The sequence below is a fragment of the Dipodomys ordii genome, unplaced genomic scaffold, assembly GCF_000151885.1.
Source record: "Dipodomys ordii isolate 6190 unplaced genomic scaffold, Dord_2.0 Scaffold22, whole genome shotgun sequence".
NCBI classification, from domain to species: Eukaryota; Metazoa; Chordata; class Mammalia; order Rodentia; family Heteromyidae; genus Dipodomys; species Dipodomys ordii.
The window spans coordinates 15,038,484-15,053,248 of record NW_012267238.1 but is presented as its reverse complement, the minus strand read 5'-3'; the positions used below and the strand labels follow the sequence as shown (position 1 = coordinate 15,053,248).

Below are 14,765 nucleotides of genomic sequence, written 5' to 3'. Positions count from 1 at the left end.
AGTGATGAGGGAAAAGTCAGAGCAGTGGTAGAGGAGTCACAAAGAAGGATGTGCACAGCACAGATGTGTGCAATGTGTTGCTTGATTGTGTGTGCGGGGTGCTGAAGACAGAGGCACTAACACCCATGTTCTCAATGAGTACTTCTCTGCCAGGCCTGGGCTAAACAATGAGAGACAGAGAAAGGAATTTAGCCCTTTCTCTTACCAGGCCCTTAGACTAGCAGGAAAGACAAATACATGCCTAACAGAAGCAATGTACTATATGTCAGAAAAACAGGATAGGGTAAGATTGAATGAAATGAAATAGAATGGAATGGAAGAATTGGATAGGATGGAATGGGATGGGATGGAAGAATAGAACAGACTATAAAATAAGGTAGGAGATAGAACAAATAAATAATTAGAATAAATAAGAAGATAGAAAAATAAGTGAATTAGAATAGCATGGAATGATATAGAATAATAAATCAGAAAGAATAGAATCAAATGGGATGCAATGGGACAGAGTGAGTAGAATCGAGTACAAAATGGACAAGACATCACAGGAGTTTTATTCTGAAATATGTTTGAACTCAAGGAATATCCAAATCCACAAAATTCCAAGTCATAGTATTATATAGCTTATTTAAACCCACTAGGATAGTTCATTCTGTGATTCATTTGAAAAGTATTACTGCGACTCTCTACGTGCCTGGCACAAAGAGTGGCTATACAATGATGTTGGACATATGAGACAGAGGTTGCCCTTGATTGTGAGATTCCCAATGAGTTGCCATATAATGATTACTTTGAGTATTTTGGATCAGATTTCAAACTGCATATTAGTCCTTCCAACATGACAAACCAGAGCACTCCAGAATATATGGAAAAGATAAAACAGCATTTATTTGAAAATTTGCACATGTTACCTCACACACCTGGTGTCCAAATGCAAACTATCCCAGAAGATGCTGTTCATGAAGACAGTGGAGATGAAGATGGAGAAGATCCTGATAAGAGAATTTCAATCTGAGCATCCGACAAACGGATAGCTTGTGATTGAAGAATTCTCAGATTCTGAGGATGAAGGAGAAGGAGGACGTAGAAATGGAACCTTACTTCATTGTTGGTGGGAATGTAAACTTGTTCAACCACTTTGGAAAGCAGTATGGAGGTTCCTCAAAAGACTCCACATAGAACTCCCCTATGACCCAGCAATCCCACTTTGGGGCATTTACCCAAATGTTTACAAACAAGACCACACTAAAGCTACCAGCACAACAATGTTTATTGCAGCATTATTTACCATAGCTAAGATATGGAACCAATCCAGATGCCCTCAGTAGATGAATGGATCAAGAAAATGTGGTATATATATATATTGGAATTCTATTGCTCCATCAGAAAGAATGACATTTCCCCATTTGTTAGGAAAAGGAAAGACTTGGAAAAAATTATATTAAGGGCCAAAGAAACATAGGTCCCATGGTTTCCTTTATTTGCAATAATTAGTACATGTCTAGGACAAGCAGAAAAGGTCAAAAGCTATATACATATGACCATATAAGATGATGGGGTATAAGATATACCCCAAGACAGGGACACAAGTGGTTTTTTTCTTGCTTGCTATTGTTTTTAACTTATAATGCACATGTGATTCTTTTGTTTCTTTTGTATATTCTTCCCCCACAGTATAACCCCTGTTTTCACTGTATCTGATTCCGGGTGCCCTGCATCTTGTATATACATATTTATAATTTGGGGAGGGGAAGAGATATAACAAAATGTTGAAATAAGGATACAGGTTGACCCACTGTAACAATGAGATGTATAAGACACTATGTTGAAAACAAACCTTACAATTTTGAGGGGAGGTGGGGAGGGAAGGGATGGTAGGGGAAAAACAAAGGAGGAGATAACAATGCTCAATAGAAAATGTACTCAATACCCTACTCATATTACTGTAACCCCTCTGTACAGTATTTTTACAATAAAAAATATATATGGAAAAAAAAAGAAATACCACACTGAAGAGTCATCCTGCACTATGTGCCTCTTAGCAAACATCCAGCTAGGCAAGAGAAGGAGGCTCTGGATCATTGGATCCACATTTTCATGGCCCACTGAAGCTTGTTCTTCTCCAGGGAGGTATGGTCCTGGACCTTTGCACTTCCTGTGGGCAGAGCTGCACTCCGTCTCCAGGAGAGGACTGTGTTCATCAATCATTCCAGCACAGGCACTGAGCTCAGTGGTAAGCAAGGGCTGAGCCCATACAGTGAGGAATACAGAGGCCTGGGGGAGGCTGTGCCCTTCATAGAAAGAGCTGGGCCATGGAGAGCTAGATGATCTCATCTTGTCCTGCATCGCTAGAGGCACATTTGCAACACTGAACCCCAAACCTGACTTTGTTCCGTACTTTTCCCTCCCTCCTCCTACCTGACTTTAAACTTCTTTCTCTTGGCCTCTGTGCAGCCATATTTTCCTGGTTCTCCTCTGACCTTATTGACTGCTTCTTACAAGTGTCCTGTTATCTCATCTTCCTCCTCTCCCTCTACTGACCCCAAGATCTAAATGTTGGCAGTCTTGGTTCTTCCAACTCTTTTCAAGACTCTTTTTCTTCCCAGGTGATAATTATCTCACCCTGCAACTTTCAGATGCTTCTAGATGTGGATTCAAGATTATGTTAAGTGAAGTAAGTCAGGCTCAGAGACAAAACACTGCATGTTTTCTCTCATCTGTGAAAATTATAGTTGAAGCATAAGCATATGAAAATATGTACAGGATCATAAGTATATATACACTAATTGACTAAAGTATGGTATACACAGGAGGGGATTCCAGTGGTATAACTCCTCTGAACAACTAACCAACAGTTTAACAAAATAAATACCAGGAAGACGAAACATGTTTTGTCAGGGGAGGTCAAGGGAAGGGTAGGGGGCAGATAAATTGGGAGAAGAAGGGTAGGTGAATATTGTCATTATATTTAATACAGTACACCAGGTAGATGGGTGGGGTTGCAAGGGATGGGAGAAAAAGATGGAAAGGGTGATACTGATAAAGACACAGTGAATTCATAAACTGATATGTTCAATTGAAATCCCTTTGAACAACTATTTAAATATAATACAAATAAAATCAAATAAATTATATTAAGACTTGTCTTGAAGAATGTTCCGTGTGTGTTCAAACCAAATGAGTGTTCTGTTGATATGCAGAAGATTGTATAGTTGATTTATTATGAATTCTTTTCAAGTGTCAAAATAAGAGGCACTACTAAAAAAAACAGATCTTCATACTGAGCTTTTCTGTAATCAAAGATTTCACATCATCATTTTGGGTGTCTAGTTTAAACATAATATGACCACCAGCAACAACAATCTTGATTTTTACCACATCCCAAACCTAATCATTTTCTCTGTCTCTGCAAATGGAATCTGGATTCTACATGGATACTTAGGCCCCAAATGTAGGAGTCCCTTTTTTTGTCATGGGATTGAACTTGAAGGGTCATAGCCAGGACCTCATGCATGCATAGTACCCCAAACTCTATCTCCAGCCTCACAGAATCAATCTTAATTGCTCTTTCCTTTTTTTTTTTAACCATAGTCTCTCTATGTGGGCTTTACTGTCAACATATACTCTATTCTAGGTGATTGCTATTCAATATTCTCCTCTATGCTATTCAATATTCTCTTCTACCCTAATCAAATCTATCTCCATTTCTTCCCTGAATTACTATTTTTTTCTATTTCCATCCTCTACAATCCTTTTTTAATTAGCTCCAAAAGAGATACTATAAAATGTGAATCAACACTGCATAATGACTTTGGAGGGCCCTGGACATTTTTACCTTCATAGGCTTCTTCTTGCCATTAAAAATATTTAAAAATTGTGTTTCATAACTGGTTTAACATTACATAACAAAACATAAAGTTTATTATTTTCCTTCCAATTTCTCTTTGGCACTTTTGGGATTCAAACTTAGGGCTCACCTTTACTAGGCAAGCACTCTACCATATGAGCCATGCTCCCAGCCCCTTTTTGCTTTAGTTATTTTTGAGATAAGGACTTGTGTTTTTTACCCAGGTCAGCCTTGGACTGGAAACCCAGTATGTACATTTCCGAGTAGCTGGGATTACTCAGTTAACTTTTTTTTTTTGAGATGCGAGCCATCACAAATAGGCCTTTTATTTGTCACAATTGAAACTCTGAATTTTAAATGGATTCTTAGATGTGTGGCTCCGACCCATCAGTTTGCTGGACTTTAGCACCAGTTTCATCCCCAGTAGTTCTAGAACTACCACCTTCACTATGAGCCTCCATGAGTTTCAAACTTGGGCTTTCTTAGCATTATTAGTTTTCTAATAAAGACGTCATGAAGTGGATAAATAGACTGGCAAGGCTTTTCGATGTCTTTCCCAGTGCTGTCTGGAATCAGTTCATTAACTACTTCTTTCAAGTCATTTGTCTGCACTTCTTTGGTCATGATTTCCATCAACCTCATCTGGATTTGGCCAACCTGTTAGTGCTGAGCATAGGAGGTCTCAAGGATCTGATTTCCTTTTTGGTAAAAACAAATAATAAATCAACCAGAATAGATGAAGCAAATAACCACCTGCAGTCTTGACAACAACATGAACTTCAATCATGGTCTGATACTTTTTAAGCTTGGAACACATTTTGTCCGGGGTGTGATCAATGCCATGGAAGTTGGTCAGGTACTTCTCGCCCTGAACACCTTCAGTCATTAGCTTGAATTTTCTTTTCTTTTTTCTTGTGAAAATACCGTATAGAGGGGTTACAATTACATGGACAAGAAGCTTGAATTTTCTAAATGTGTTCATCATTATTCAGATCAGCAAGGATCACTTCAAGCACCACACTTTGAGGCCATCAGATGCAATTTTGGTTCCTTGAATCCTCATGACTAGAGGTTTCCCAATATTTCCTATATTGAACATGGCCTGTGCGTTCACATCATACCAGTCTTACTTAGAAAATGGATCAGCCACTTTCTTCTTGGCTCCCTTTTGCTACCTCTTGCAAGGCGCTTGTTCTTGATGACTGCCATGGTGCTGGTCAGAAAGCCAAAAAGGCAGAAGTTCACTTAACTTTTTATTGTTGTGATTGCTCATCCTATCCAATTTTTTGTTGAGATGGGATTTTCTTCACCTTTTTCCCAGGTTGGACTCAAACTGCAATCTTCTCAATGTCCATATCCCAACTAGCTGGCTGTATGGACATGAACCGCCGCATTTGGCTTTTTTATTTTAAAATAAACTCAAATATTATATGAATTACTAAATTATTGTGGTCCCTAGGCCATTTGCCTACTCTGCTTCATGTTCTTTATTAGATCTCATCAGGTCTCCTTCTAAAATGTATTTTATCTTCTAGAAAGTAGAATATATTCTGAAGTCATTTCCAGAACTCGTGTGTGTGTGTGTGTGTGTGTGTGTGTGTGTGTGTGTGTTCTAGTACTAGGGGTTAAACTAAGGATCTCAACCTTGCTCAGCTTTTTTGCTCATCGCTTGTACCATGTCTCCCCTCCAGTGTAGCTTTTTTTGCTGGTTAAAAGGAGATGGAGGCTCCTTCCTAGGCTGACTTCAAACTGAGTCTCTGATCTCAGCCTTGTGAGTAGCTAGGGTTATAGGCAGGAGTCACTGGCACTTAGGGAGAACGCTTACCTCCTTATCTTAACTCCTGTATCTTCTGGTCAAAATCTCAGTTTGGGTTTCTCTCTTGATACCATCTTTTTGTTCATCTGCCTTAGTCATACTATTTGCTACCTGTTTCTTGAATGGACCAAATTTGATTATGACAGGGGCCCAAGTACTTCAGTTCACTAAATCTGTAGCATTCTATCCCCTCAAGCTTTTTCAGTAGACAGCTCACACGCAGATGTGGGAAGCTTATGAGTTTCACAGGGACGATGGAGTTGTAGAGCAGGACGACTGGGCTTTGCAGCATCTTGCTTGTTCTCTACTTATAAAAGTGTTCTAGATTATGATGCCCTAAGAGGAGGCAGGAGGTTTCCTAACCAGAGGTAAGGGCTAATGAGAGCCTGAACCACCGAGGACACACAGTGAATCAGTGGGGATTACATAGGCAGCTGTCTTCTTCCTCTTCCTCTTCCTCTGGAGAGTATGAACAGGGAGGATCATGGAACTAGGAAAAATATGAACTCAATATGCCCAACTCCAAGGCTTTCTCTGCTCTACTGTCCTAAATTTCATTCTGGTTTTCTCTTGTCCTGGAAGTTGGTTTTTTTCCTCTGGGCAAGTATCAGAGTAAAAACAGTTATACTGTACATGTGCTAGAAATGGTTCTATGCACACCACCTATGATTTTAATCCCCATCTGCTTCCATTGGAGGGCCTCAGAATGCTGGTCCAGGCAAAAACAGAATATGGTAGAAACCACAAGGGAAGCTCATTGCTGAGAGACATTGTTGTCCCTAGGTTAGCAAGTGGCCATTCTGAGTTCTCCTTAATGCCCCCAAGTGTTTAGCAGTCAAGTGACCAATCATGAAATTATGATTATTAACCCAGGACATACTTGGTTGCACTTGTGGTCCCATCCTTATTATTAATAGCATTCCCTTTCAGTAACTCTCAAGAACATCCCATTCTGGATGAGAAGTTAAATTGTTATTCTATCAAACCATCCATTGAAATAAAAGAACAGAGGCAATTTCAAGACAAAAAGGGGGTGGAAGCAGATAGAACAGCAGCAGAACCTGGATAAACAAGAAACCCAGGCCAGGGCAAGAACTGTCCAACGGATTCCTTGATCAAGATCTCCCAGCAGCCTTCATGAGGAGGCACTGAGAGTGACTGTAGAATTCCTTTGGGCACCCAAACAAGAGACAAGAGACTTGAGAGCCATCCCTCCAGGTTAGGTGGTCATCTTCAGTGAGTGCTGTGTTCAGACTTCTTGGAGGGGTTAGTAGAGAAAGATTACTCTTAGGTTTGTGACCCAGGGGTGCTGGGGCTTCCTTTCCAGAGGGCCCAAGAGCCATAAAGAACCCAGAACTAGGAGAAGAATCTCAGTATTCTGGTCCAAAAGTCAAGAAGGAATTTATGTGCAATTATGTCCCTTGCTCACTCATACTTCTTTACCTCCTTAGTAGTATTTTTAAGTTTTTTTTATATTAATTTCTTTCAAAAGCTCCAAATTCTACGTAAGATGGGTCCCATCATTCTGATGCCCAGTGACAAACAATTTTGGGTTCATCCTTCTCCAAATTTACATTGTGAGTGTTCTTAAATCTTGGCTACAGGGTCTCACTAAGCATCAAAAGTATAGATTGATCCTCAGGGCCTGCCATATTTCCTTTATTCGCATTCTCGCCAAAAGGCTCTCATAGCAATTCCGAAACTGAATTCGAAGGCTGGATTGCTCCTAGACATGACAGGAGAAATGGAGGGCTTTGGAACCAGAGATGTTTGATTGGAATGTAAGTTTAACAATATTAACAGGTCTTCTTAGAAGGCTTTTCAGAGCTTCTGATGTGCAACCAGGCCAGTGAGCTTCCATAAATTTAGAGAGGGGTACTGAGGGGCTTCTCCTTGTATCAATTTTGGTAGAAAATCTGGAAGTACAAGTATTATGTGATATACTTTGGGACATATTTTTCTACTATCTTTCTTGGGAGGATACACAGTTAGGTGAAGAGCATGAGCCTCTCCTTCCTTCCTTCCTTTCTTTCTTTCTTTCCTTCCTTCCTCCCTCCCTCCCTCCCTCCCTCTTTCCTTCCTTCCTTTCTTTTGCTTTAAACTGCTGTGATAATTTAATGTCATGCTTTCTGTCATCACGACTAAAAAGGAAAACCTGTTGCTTTATTTTACAATATTCTTATACTGATACATAACACATAATATGTAGTATGGTTACTCCTCTTTAGTAAATTTTATCTATTTGTGAAGAAAACATTGGTATGATTTTTGACTTTGTGCCACTGCCTAACTTTCTAAGAAATAACAAAATTTAAAGATCAGTGAACTTCATAAAAAAGCATCTATGTTAGAAGTTAGTTATAGTTTCAGGGCCTGTTTCTCTTTCTCTTTCTTTTTCTCTCTCTTATGCAAAGTAAAAGCAAACAAAAACAGAAACCGAAATACAGGACCTAAGAATGGAGATGTCTCTTCTTCTCCAGGTGAGACTCCTCTTAAGATGGCAGAGCAAATTGTTCTAGGATGCAGAAGCTTTCTGGCAGCCCAGCATCTCCCTGCTATGCATTTATATTACTTTATTTTGTTCTATATTTTTTGAGCTGGGTCTGGGGCTTGAACCTAGGTCCTGACTGCTGTCTCTTAGCTATTTTCATTCAAAGTGGTGTCTGCCACTTGAACAACACCTCCTTTTCCAGTTGTTGTTGCTGTTGTTGTTTTAGTGGTTAACTGGAGTCTCAAGGACTTTCCTGCTGGGACTGGCTTTGTTTGAACTGTAATTCTCAGATTTCTACCTCCTGTATTGCTAGGATTACAGGCATGAACTACTGGCCCCCACCTACCTTCTATTTCTTGTGTGACTTGAAAAAGGCCTGTAGTATTGTCCTGAGTGCCTGTGGAGGATTCCCCTTTTCGAAAAGCACAAGCTTCCAGGAGAATGTTAAAGTGACAGTGTCCTCACTGCCCTATGTAAGTGGAAAATACTGAGAAAAACACAGTAACATCTATCTCATATCCTCTTGCTTAAAAAAAAAAAAAACCTGCAAGGGGGGAGGGCGGGCATGGGGGGGTTAGATGGGAAGGGATGGGCAGGGGAAACAAAGGAGGAGGCAACAATACTTGATAAGAAATGTACTCATTATCTTGCCCATGTAATTGTAACCCCTCTGTACCGTATTTTCACAATAATAAAAACAAAAACAAACAAAAAAAAAAACCCTGCACTGACTGGGCAGGTGGCTCACACCTGTAAGCCTAGCTACTCAGGAGGCTGAGATCTGAGGACTGCGGTTCAAAGCCAGCCCAGACAGGAAAGTCCAAGATACTTTCTCTAATAAACCACTCAGAAAACCAAAGTGGCACTGTGGCTCAAGTGGTAGAGTGCCCGCCTTGAGCTGAAGGGCTGAGGGATAGCACCCAGGCCCAGAGTTCAAGCCCCACAACCAACAAAAACAAATAAACCCAAAAAAACTGCACTGTTAGAGAGAAGTACTGCAGTACTGAGAGGCTGAGAAACATAAGAAAACAGAACAAGTCAGTCTCTGTATGTGATGATTATTGTGCTTATAAAACACTCTCTAGAGGGGGCTGCGAAGGTGGTTCAGTGGTAGAGTGCTTGCCTTGCATGCATGAGGCCTTGGGTTCGAGTCCTCAGCTGCCACATAAGTGGTAGAGCGCTAGCCTTGAGCTGAGAGCTGAAGGATAGTGCCCATGCCCAGAGTTCAGGCCCCTAGACCGACCAAAAACAAAAAACACCAAAAACACTCACTAGAGAGCAAATTCTGGTTCACTTTGCATTCTCCCCATTTCATTTTAGTTTTTGCTTATGTGTAGCCTAGCACATTCCAGAGAAAGGGGCCCTTTTAAGACCAGGAAGAAAAAGCCACACAACTTTCAAGTAATTTTACTACAAAATGAGTATAGTGAGAGAAGTTTCTAGATCGAACAAGTACACAACTCTCAGAAGGCACATGGAAAACTATGCAGAATAATTTTGATTAGGCTAGATGGCTGTGCCAAGCTTAAAACAAGTGGTTATTTTGTAGTGACCTCTGAAGAACAATGCATCCATTGTTCTCTGGAATTTAATTCATTTTAAGTTACTCCATCCAAATGATAAAACATCAGATGTGCTGCACTCCAGGGGTAAAATGCTATAATTATTTTTATTGTGACCCCACTGGTAGATGGGAAAGATTACAGTCTGTTCTAATTAGGCCCTAGTGATTGTCTTTTGAAACTCAGCTAGTTCTAAGAAAGGTGATTGAAAATCATGTCAAGTGAAAGAATTGACATAAAGGATCCTCCCCACTCTGGGGTGATTGAAAAGTTGGCAGGACCATCTGCAAACGACTCACAAAGCAGAACAACAGTTTTGGAAAAGAAACTATTTTCAAAAGTAAAAGTAGCTTGCTTGGGGTGTTGATTTACTGTAAGATAAAGTTTCTTATCAATATAGCCAATAAATTATTTTTTTACTGTATAAGAGCTACTATGCAAGTGCCTCCAGCCTCCAAGCCTAAACTATTATAACTGCCTGCCTAAGAAGCATGTGAAAGTTCTTAAAATCATATGCAGTGGGGATATTACCATCCTGTAAGAATGAATAACAAGTCATTTACAAAATCAAGATATCTCAGAAGAAAGTACATACAAACACAAACATAAGAGTTCATATGCCACATATTTAATATAAACCTTTGAAACAAGTTCCGATGAAATAAAAATCGAAGTCCTCAAAAAGTTTGAGTAACTTAATTGCCAAATATTCCCTAGTGTCCCAAACGTGCTTAAAAAATTTTTCTATGCCAATGTTTTTAAACTGTTAACTAGAGGGATGTGATACCTAAACCAGTTTTTAGTAATAAAGCTGGGATTCTTGAAATCTTAGAAAACAGGTGAAAAGTCCTATATGACACATATCACACACATGTGCACGAGCCAAAGACAGAACTGGCTTCTCCTGGATGAGACCATGGAGGGTTGTCAGGAAGAAACCCCAGGTCACCCCTCCCGGCAATCGAGATAATTTCCTTTTATCCAATAGCAAATCTGGGCGTATTTGAGCGGGGTGATCCTAACAGCCACGTTGAAATCCTGCGGGGAACCATTCATGTCCACCCACTGGTGCCCTGAAAAGATCCCAATAATTTTCCTCTCCCACTTCTGCTGGGGTCTCTTCCACATCCTCACGTAGACCCCGGACCCGCTGGCCCCAGGCTGGGCATCGCACTGTTGGTAGAGCAGGTCGTAGGTTTCATCTTTGACATCACAGAATCGGTACACCAGATTGCCCGGGCGATCGTTGTCATAGCCAGAGAAGTGGATTCTGCCCCCGGGCAGCTGCTTGGCTGGGGGGCTCACCCCGATCTTCATGAACTTTCTCTTATGGGGTTTCTTGAGTTCCAGGAGTGCATAGTCGTAATCCATGCCGATGTCGTTGGCATTGCCCTTGATCCAGCCCTTGGGCACGTGGGTGCGCTTCACGCGGATCCACTGGAACTTCATGGGGTCCGGCACGGCTGCGCTGGAGCTGTTGGCGCCCCGTGCGCCGTCTTTATACCTGGGCTTCAGGAAGCCCACTCGCAGCTTCTGCGTCCCTTTCACGTAGCTTTTGCCGTCGTGTATGCAGTGGGCGGCGGTGAGGACGTGCTTCTCAGCCACCAGCGTGCCCGTGCAGCCGGTGGACAACTTCACCGACGTGGAGAACGGGTAGTTGAGGAGGAAGTCCTTCCCAAAGATGCTGAACCTGCTGTCATAGCCATAGATCTGCCGCCTCCTGCGAGCCCGGCCTGCCCGCTCCTCCCCGCCCTGCTGGGCGCTGCGGGGGCTGAGGACATAAATGCCCACTCGGGTCTCTGTGCGGCTGCCATTGGAGTAGAGGGTCTCATACGACAGGTATTGCTTGGCCTCCTCATAAGTGGGCAGGGGTGCTCCTTTGTGACACTCGGGCCCGCATAACGAGGACACCTCCAATTTGGCTTCAGCCCCAAAGTCTGGCTTGGCTAGGGTGAGGGTAGACTGAGGCAAGACCACAGGGAGGCGGTAAGCGGGCCAGGTGGGCTTCCAGGAGGCACTGTGGGTCATCCCTTGCCCGGCCACACAGAGCAGGAGAAGGACGAGGAAGAGGAGTCCGGGGAGCCCCGCCATGCTGAGCGCCATTCTGCACAAACAAGAACAAGCAGGTCAGGAGAGTAAAGGCTGAGGCTGATCCACCGCAGACTGGCAGAGGCCAGCGGCGCTGCCTCCAGATCTCACAGTCCCTCAGAAATCAAGGTCTGCACAGAAATCCTTCCATAATGGCCTCACCCACCGTGCAGACTTAGCACCCAGACCTCAGTCCTCACTTACCACGTGACTTCGAGCTTGCTTTGAAACCTGGTCCTATTGTCCCTCTGCCTGGCTTTCCTTCTTCTCTCTCAGGTTCAATCTAATATGTATTTGGGAGATTTTTTAGGGCAACTTGTCATTTATAAAATAAGTCTGAACTACATATCTGATGTGGTAACCAAGGCATTAGTGGGGCACACTTCCTCAGTAGCTTCCACACGAGGGGTGCATTTGGGAGCATTTTGCTTTACATTTAGACATGTCTTTACAATGATATATTGAGTTCCAAAGAAAGCAAGCCTCTAGTGATCAAAATATTCCCTTTGTATTTGGATTTAACATTTTTTTATTTTATTATGTGTTTGGATTAGGTTGAATATTAACAAGATCTCCGTCAAAGATCAAAAGCTATAATATTGCATCGGGTACAATAGTAAGACTTCCTGAATTGTGAATTTATAAATATTAAAAATAATAATGCTATCTATTTTTTTCAAGTGGTTATCCATGTTCTCAGGTAATCTATTCCTTGGGTTTGAATCTATGTTGGATGAAAGGTGAGGTTGACTGATTTATGGTGACTTTACAGGGGTGAGGTGGGAGCTCAGAAAAAAAGCATAAAATCAGATGTGGAAAGAAGAAGAACGGGAATGTGTGAGGTGGGCACTGAAGTTGAATAAAAGTTACATAACTTAAGAGAGACAGACAGGGAGACACCTGGAGAGAGGGAGCTACCGTATGTGTGAGCACATGTGGGTGAGTCACTCTGTGACTCCCCTTTGTGCATCAAGAGTGGGGCAGAGCAGGTACAGGAGGTAGTAGGCTGGGGTCTGGTGATGACAGGCTCTGTGAACTAAATGCAAGTGTGTGTGTGTGTGTGTGTGTGTGTGTGTCCTGGGGCTTGAACTCAGTGCCTGGGAACTGTCCTTGAGCTTCTTTTGCTCAAGGCTAGCATTCTACCACTTAAGCCACAGCACTACTTCTGGCCTTTCCTGTTTATGTGGTACTGAGGAATCGAACCCAGGGCTTCATGTGTGCTAGGCAAGCACTCTACCACTAAGGTACCTTCTCAGCCCAGGAGTTTATATTTTATCCTGAAAGAAATCCTTCCAAACATTATCCATCACCCTTACAAGAAAAACAACAGGGGCTGGGAAGATGGCTCAGTGGTAGAGCGCTTGCCTTGCATGCCTGAGGCCCTGGGTTCGATTCCTCAGCACCACATAAGCAAAAAGAAAAAAGCCGGAAGTGGCGCTGTGGCTCAAGTGGTAGAGCGCTAGCCTTGAGCTGAAGAGCTGAGGGACAGCGCCCAGGCCCAGAGTTCAGGCCCCACGACCGGACCAAAAAAAAAAAAAAAGAAAAACAACAGTGCAGAAGATTGAAGGTACTATCACCAGTGTTTAAGCCTCAGTGGGCTCTGATAGGCTGGGAATCTGCAGGTTCTGCTGAATGAGCAGGTAGGATAATCCATCCACAATCATGCACCCCATATGGCAAGGGACGGATATGTCTGAAGAGGCTAGTGGAGGCAAAGCAGAAGCAGGAGTGATTTCCTTATTTTTATTATCTTCCTCTCAAGGGTATGAAGCTTCTGGGTGCCTTGTGCTTGCTTATATCTTTAACAGGAGAGTCCCATTGATCTGAGCTGGTCCAGTCCTGTATGCTAGTCTTCATTCAAAATACCTACACAGTGTATTTCTAAAATATGTGTACTTCCCTCACTTGAGGATCTTCTGCTCTAATCTTTCTCTTGAATTCCACTTCTGTCAAGGAAAATAGGGAGGGGAAAGATATGAGTAAGGTCCAAAAAAAGCCAATTCCTGCTGGGCAATGGTGGCTGTTGCCTGTAATCCTAGCTATTCAGGAGGTTAAGATCTGAGGATTGAGGTTCAAAACCAGCCCAGGAAATTCCATTAGACTCTTACCTCCAATTAGCCACCAAAAATCTAGAAGTGGAATTGTGGCTCAGGTGGTAGAATGCTAGCCTTGATTAAAAAAACAAAAACTCAGGGACAGTGTTCAAGTCCCAGGACTAGTACACACACACACACACACACACACACACACACACACACACAAAAGCCAACTCCTTGGGATTTATCAATTCTTTGACATGCCACTTCTCTAACTCTTTCTAAATACGAAGAGTCCTTGGGCTCATTTCTGGAGGAAGAAACATATTTAACTTCCTTCCTTCCTTCCTTCCTTCCTTCCTTCTTTCCTTCCTTCCTTCCTTCCTTCCTTCCTTCCTTCCTTCCTTCCTTCCTTCCTTCCTTCCTTCCTTTCTGTTGTGCAAGTACTAGAGCTTGAACTCAGGGGCTAGACACTGTCCTTTAGCTTTTCGCAGCTGAAGGATGGCACTCTACCATGTGAGCCATATCTCCATTTCTGGCTTTTTGCTGGTTAATTGGAGATGAGAGTCTCATGGGCTTTCCTGCCTGGGCTGGCATAGGACTTTGAGGCTTGGATTTTAGCCTCTTGTGTAGCTACAAGTATGAGCCACGAGTACTTGGCTATTTTTTTAAGTCCTTAAAATATATGGATACATGCACACAAATGTTCACGTGTGTGTGCTGGTTTTTTTGTTTGCTTGTTTTTGCTAAGACTAAAGGTTCTAAGTAGAGTAGGGAGGGCATGGTGGTACCAGTAGAATCCTCCTTCCCCTGCCGTGGAATGTTGGCAATGGGATAACATGTGGGAGATGTGTGAGCCATGGATCTGGGCCTGGTTATGCCATCTACTGGCTGGGGACCCAGCTCTTGAGCCCATCTAGAGTTTGAA

General features: G+C 42.4%; 1 protein-coding gene and 1 pseudogene across 1 annotated transcript; both read right to left on the bottom strand.

Annotated features, from left to right (window-relative positions):
- Positions 1-4,197: 4,197 nt before the first annotated feature.
- LOC105984001 lies at positions 4,198-5,053 on the bottom strand (annotated as a pseudogene).
- Positions 5,054-10,325: 5,272 nt separating this feature from the next.
- Positions 10,326-12,060, bottom strand: Prss23 (protease, serine, 23). Its single transcript, XM_013013900.1, has 2 exons — positions 12,006-12,060; positions 10,326-11,817 (listed from the first exon to the last, which is right to left on the bottom strand). The coding sequence occupies exon 2, from the start codon at positions 11,814-11,816 to the stop codon at positions 10,659-10,661; it is 1,158 nt and encodes a 385-aa protein (XP_012869354.1). The 5' UTR covers position 11,817; positions 12,006-12,060; the 3' UTR covers positions 10,326-10,658.
- Between the last annotated feature and the right edge of the window lie 2,705 nt (positions 12,061-14,765).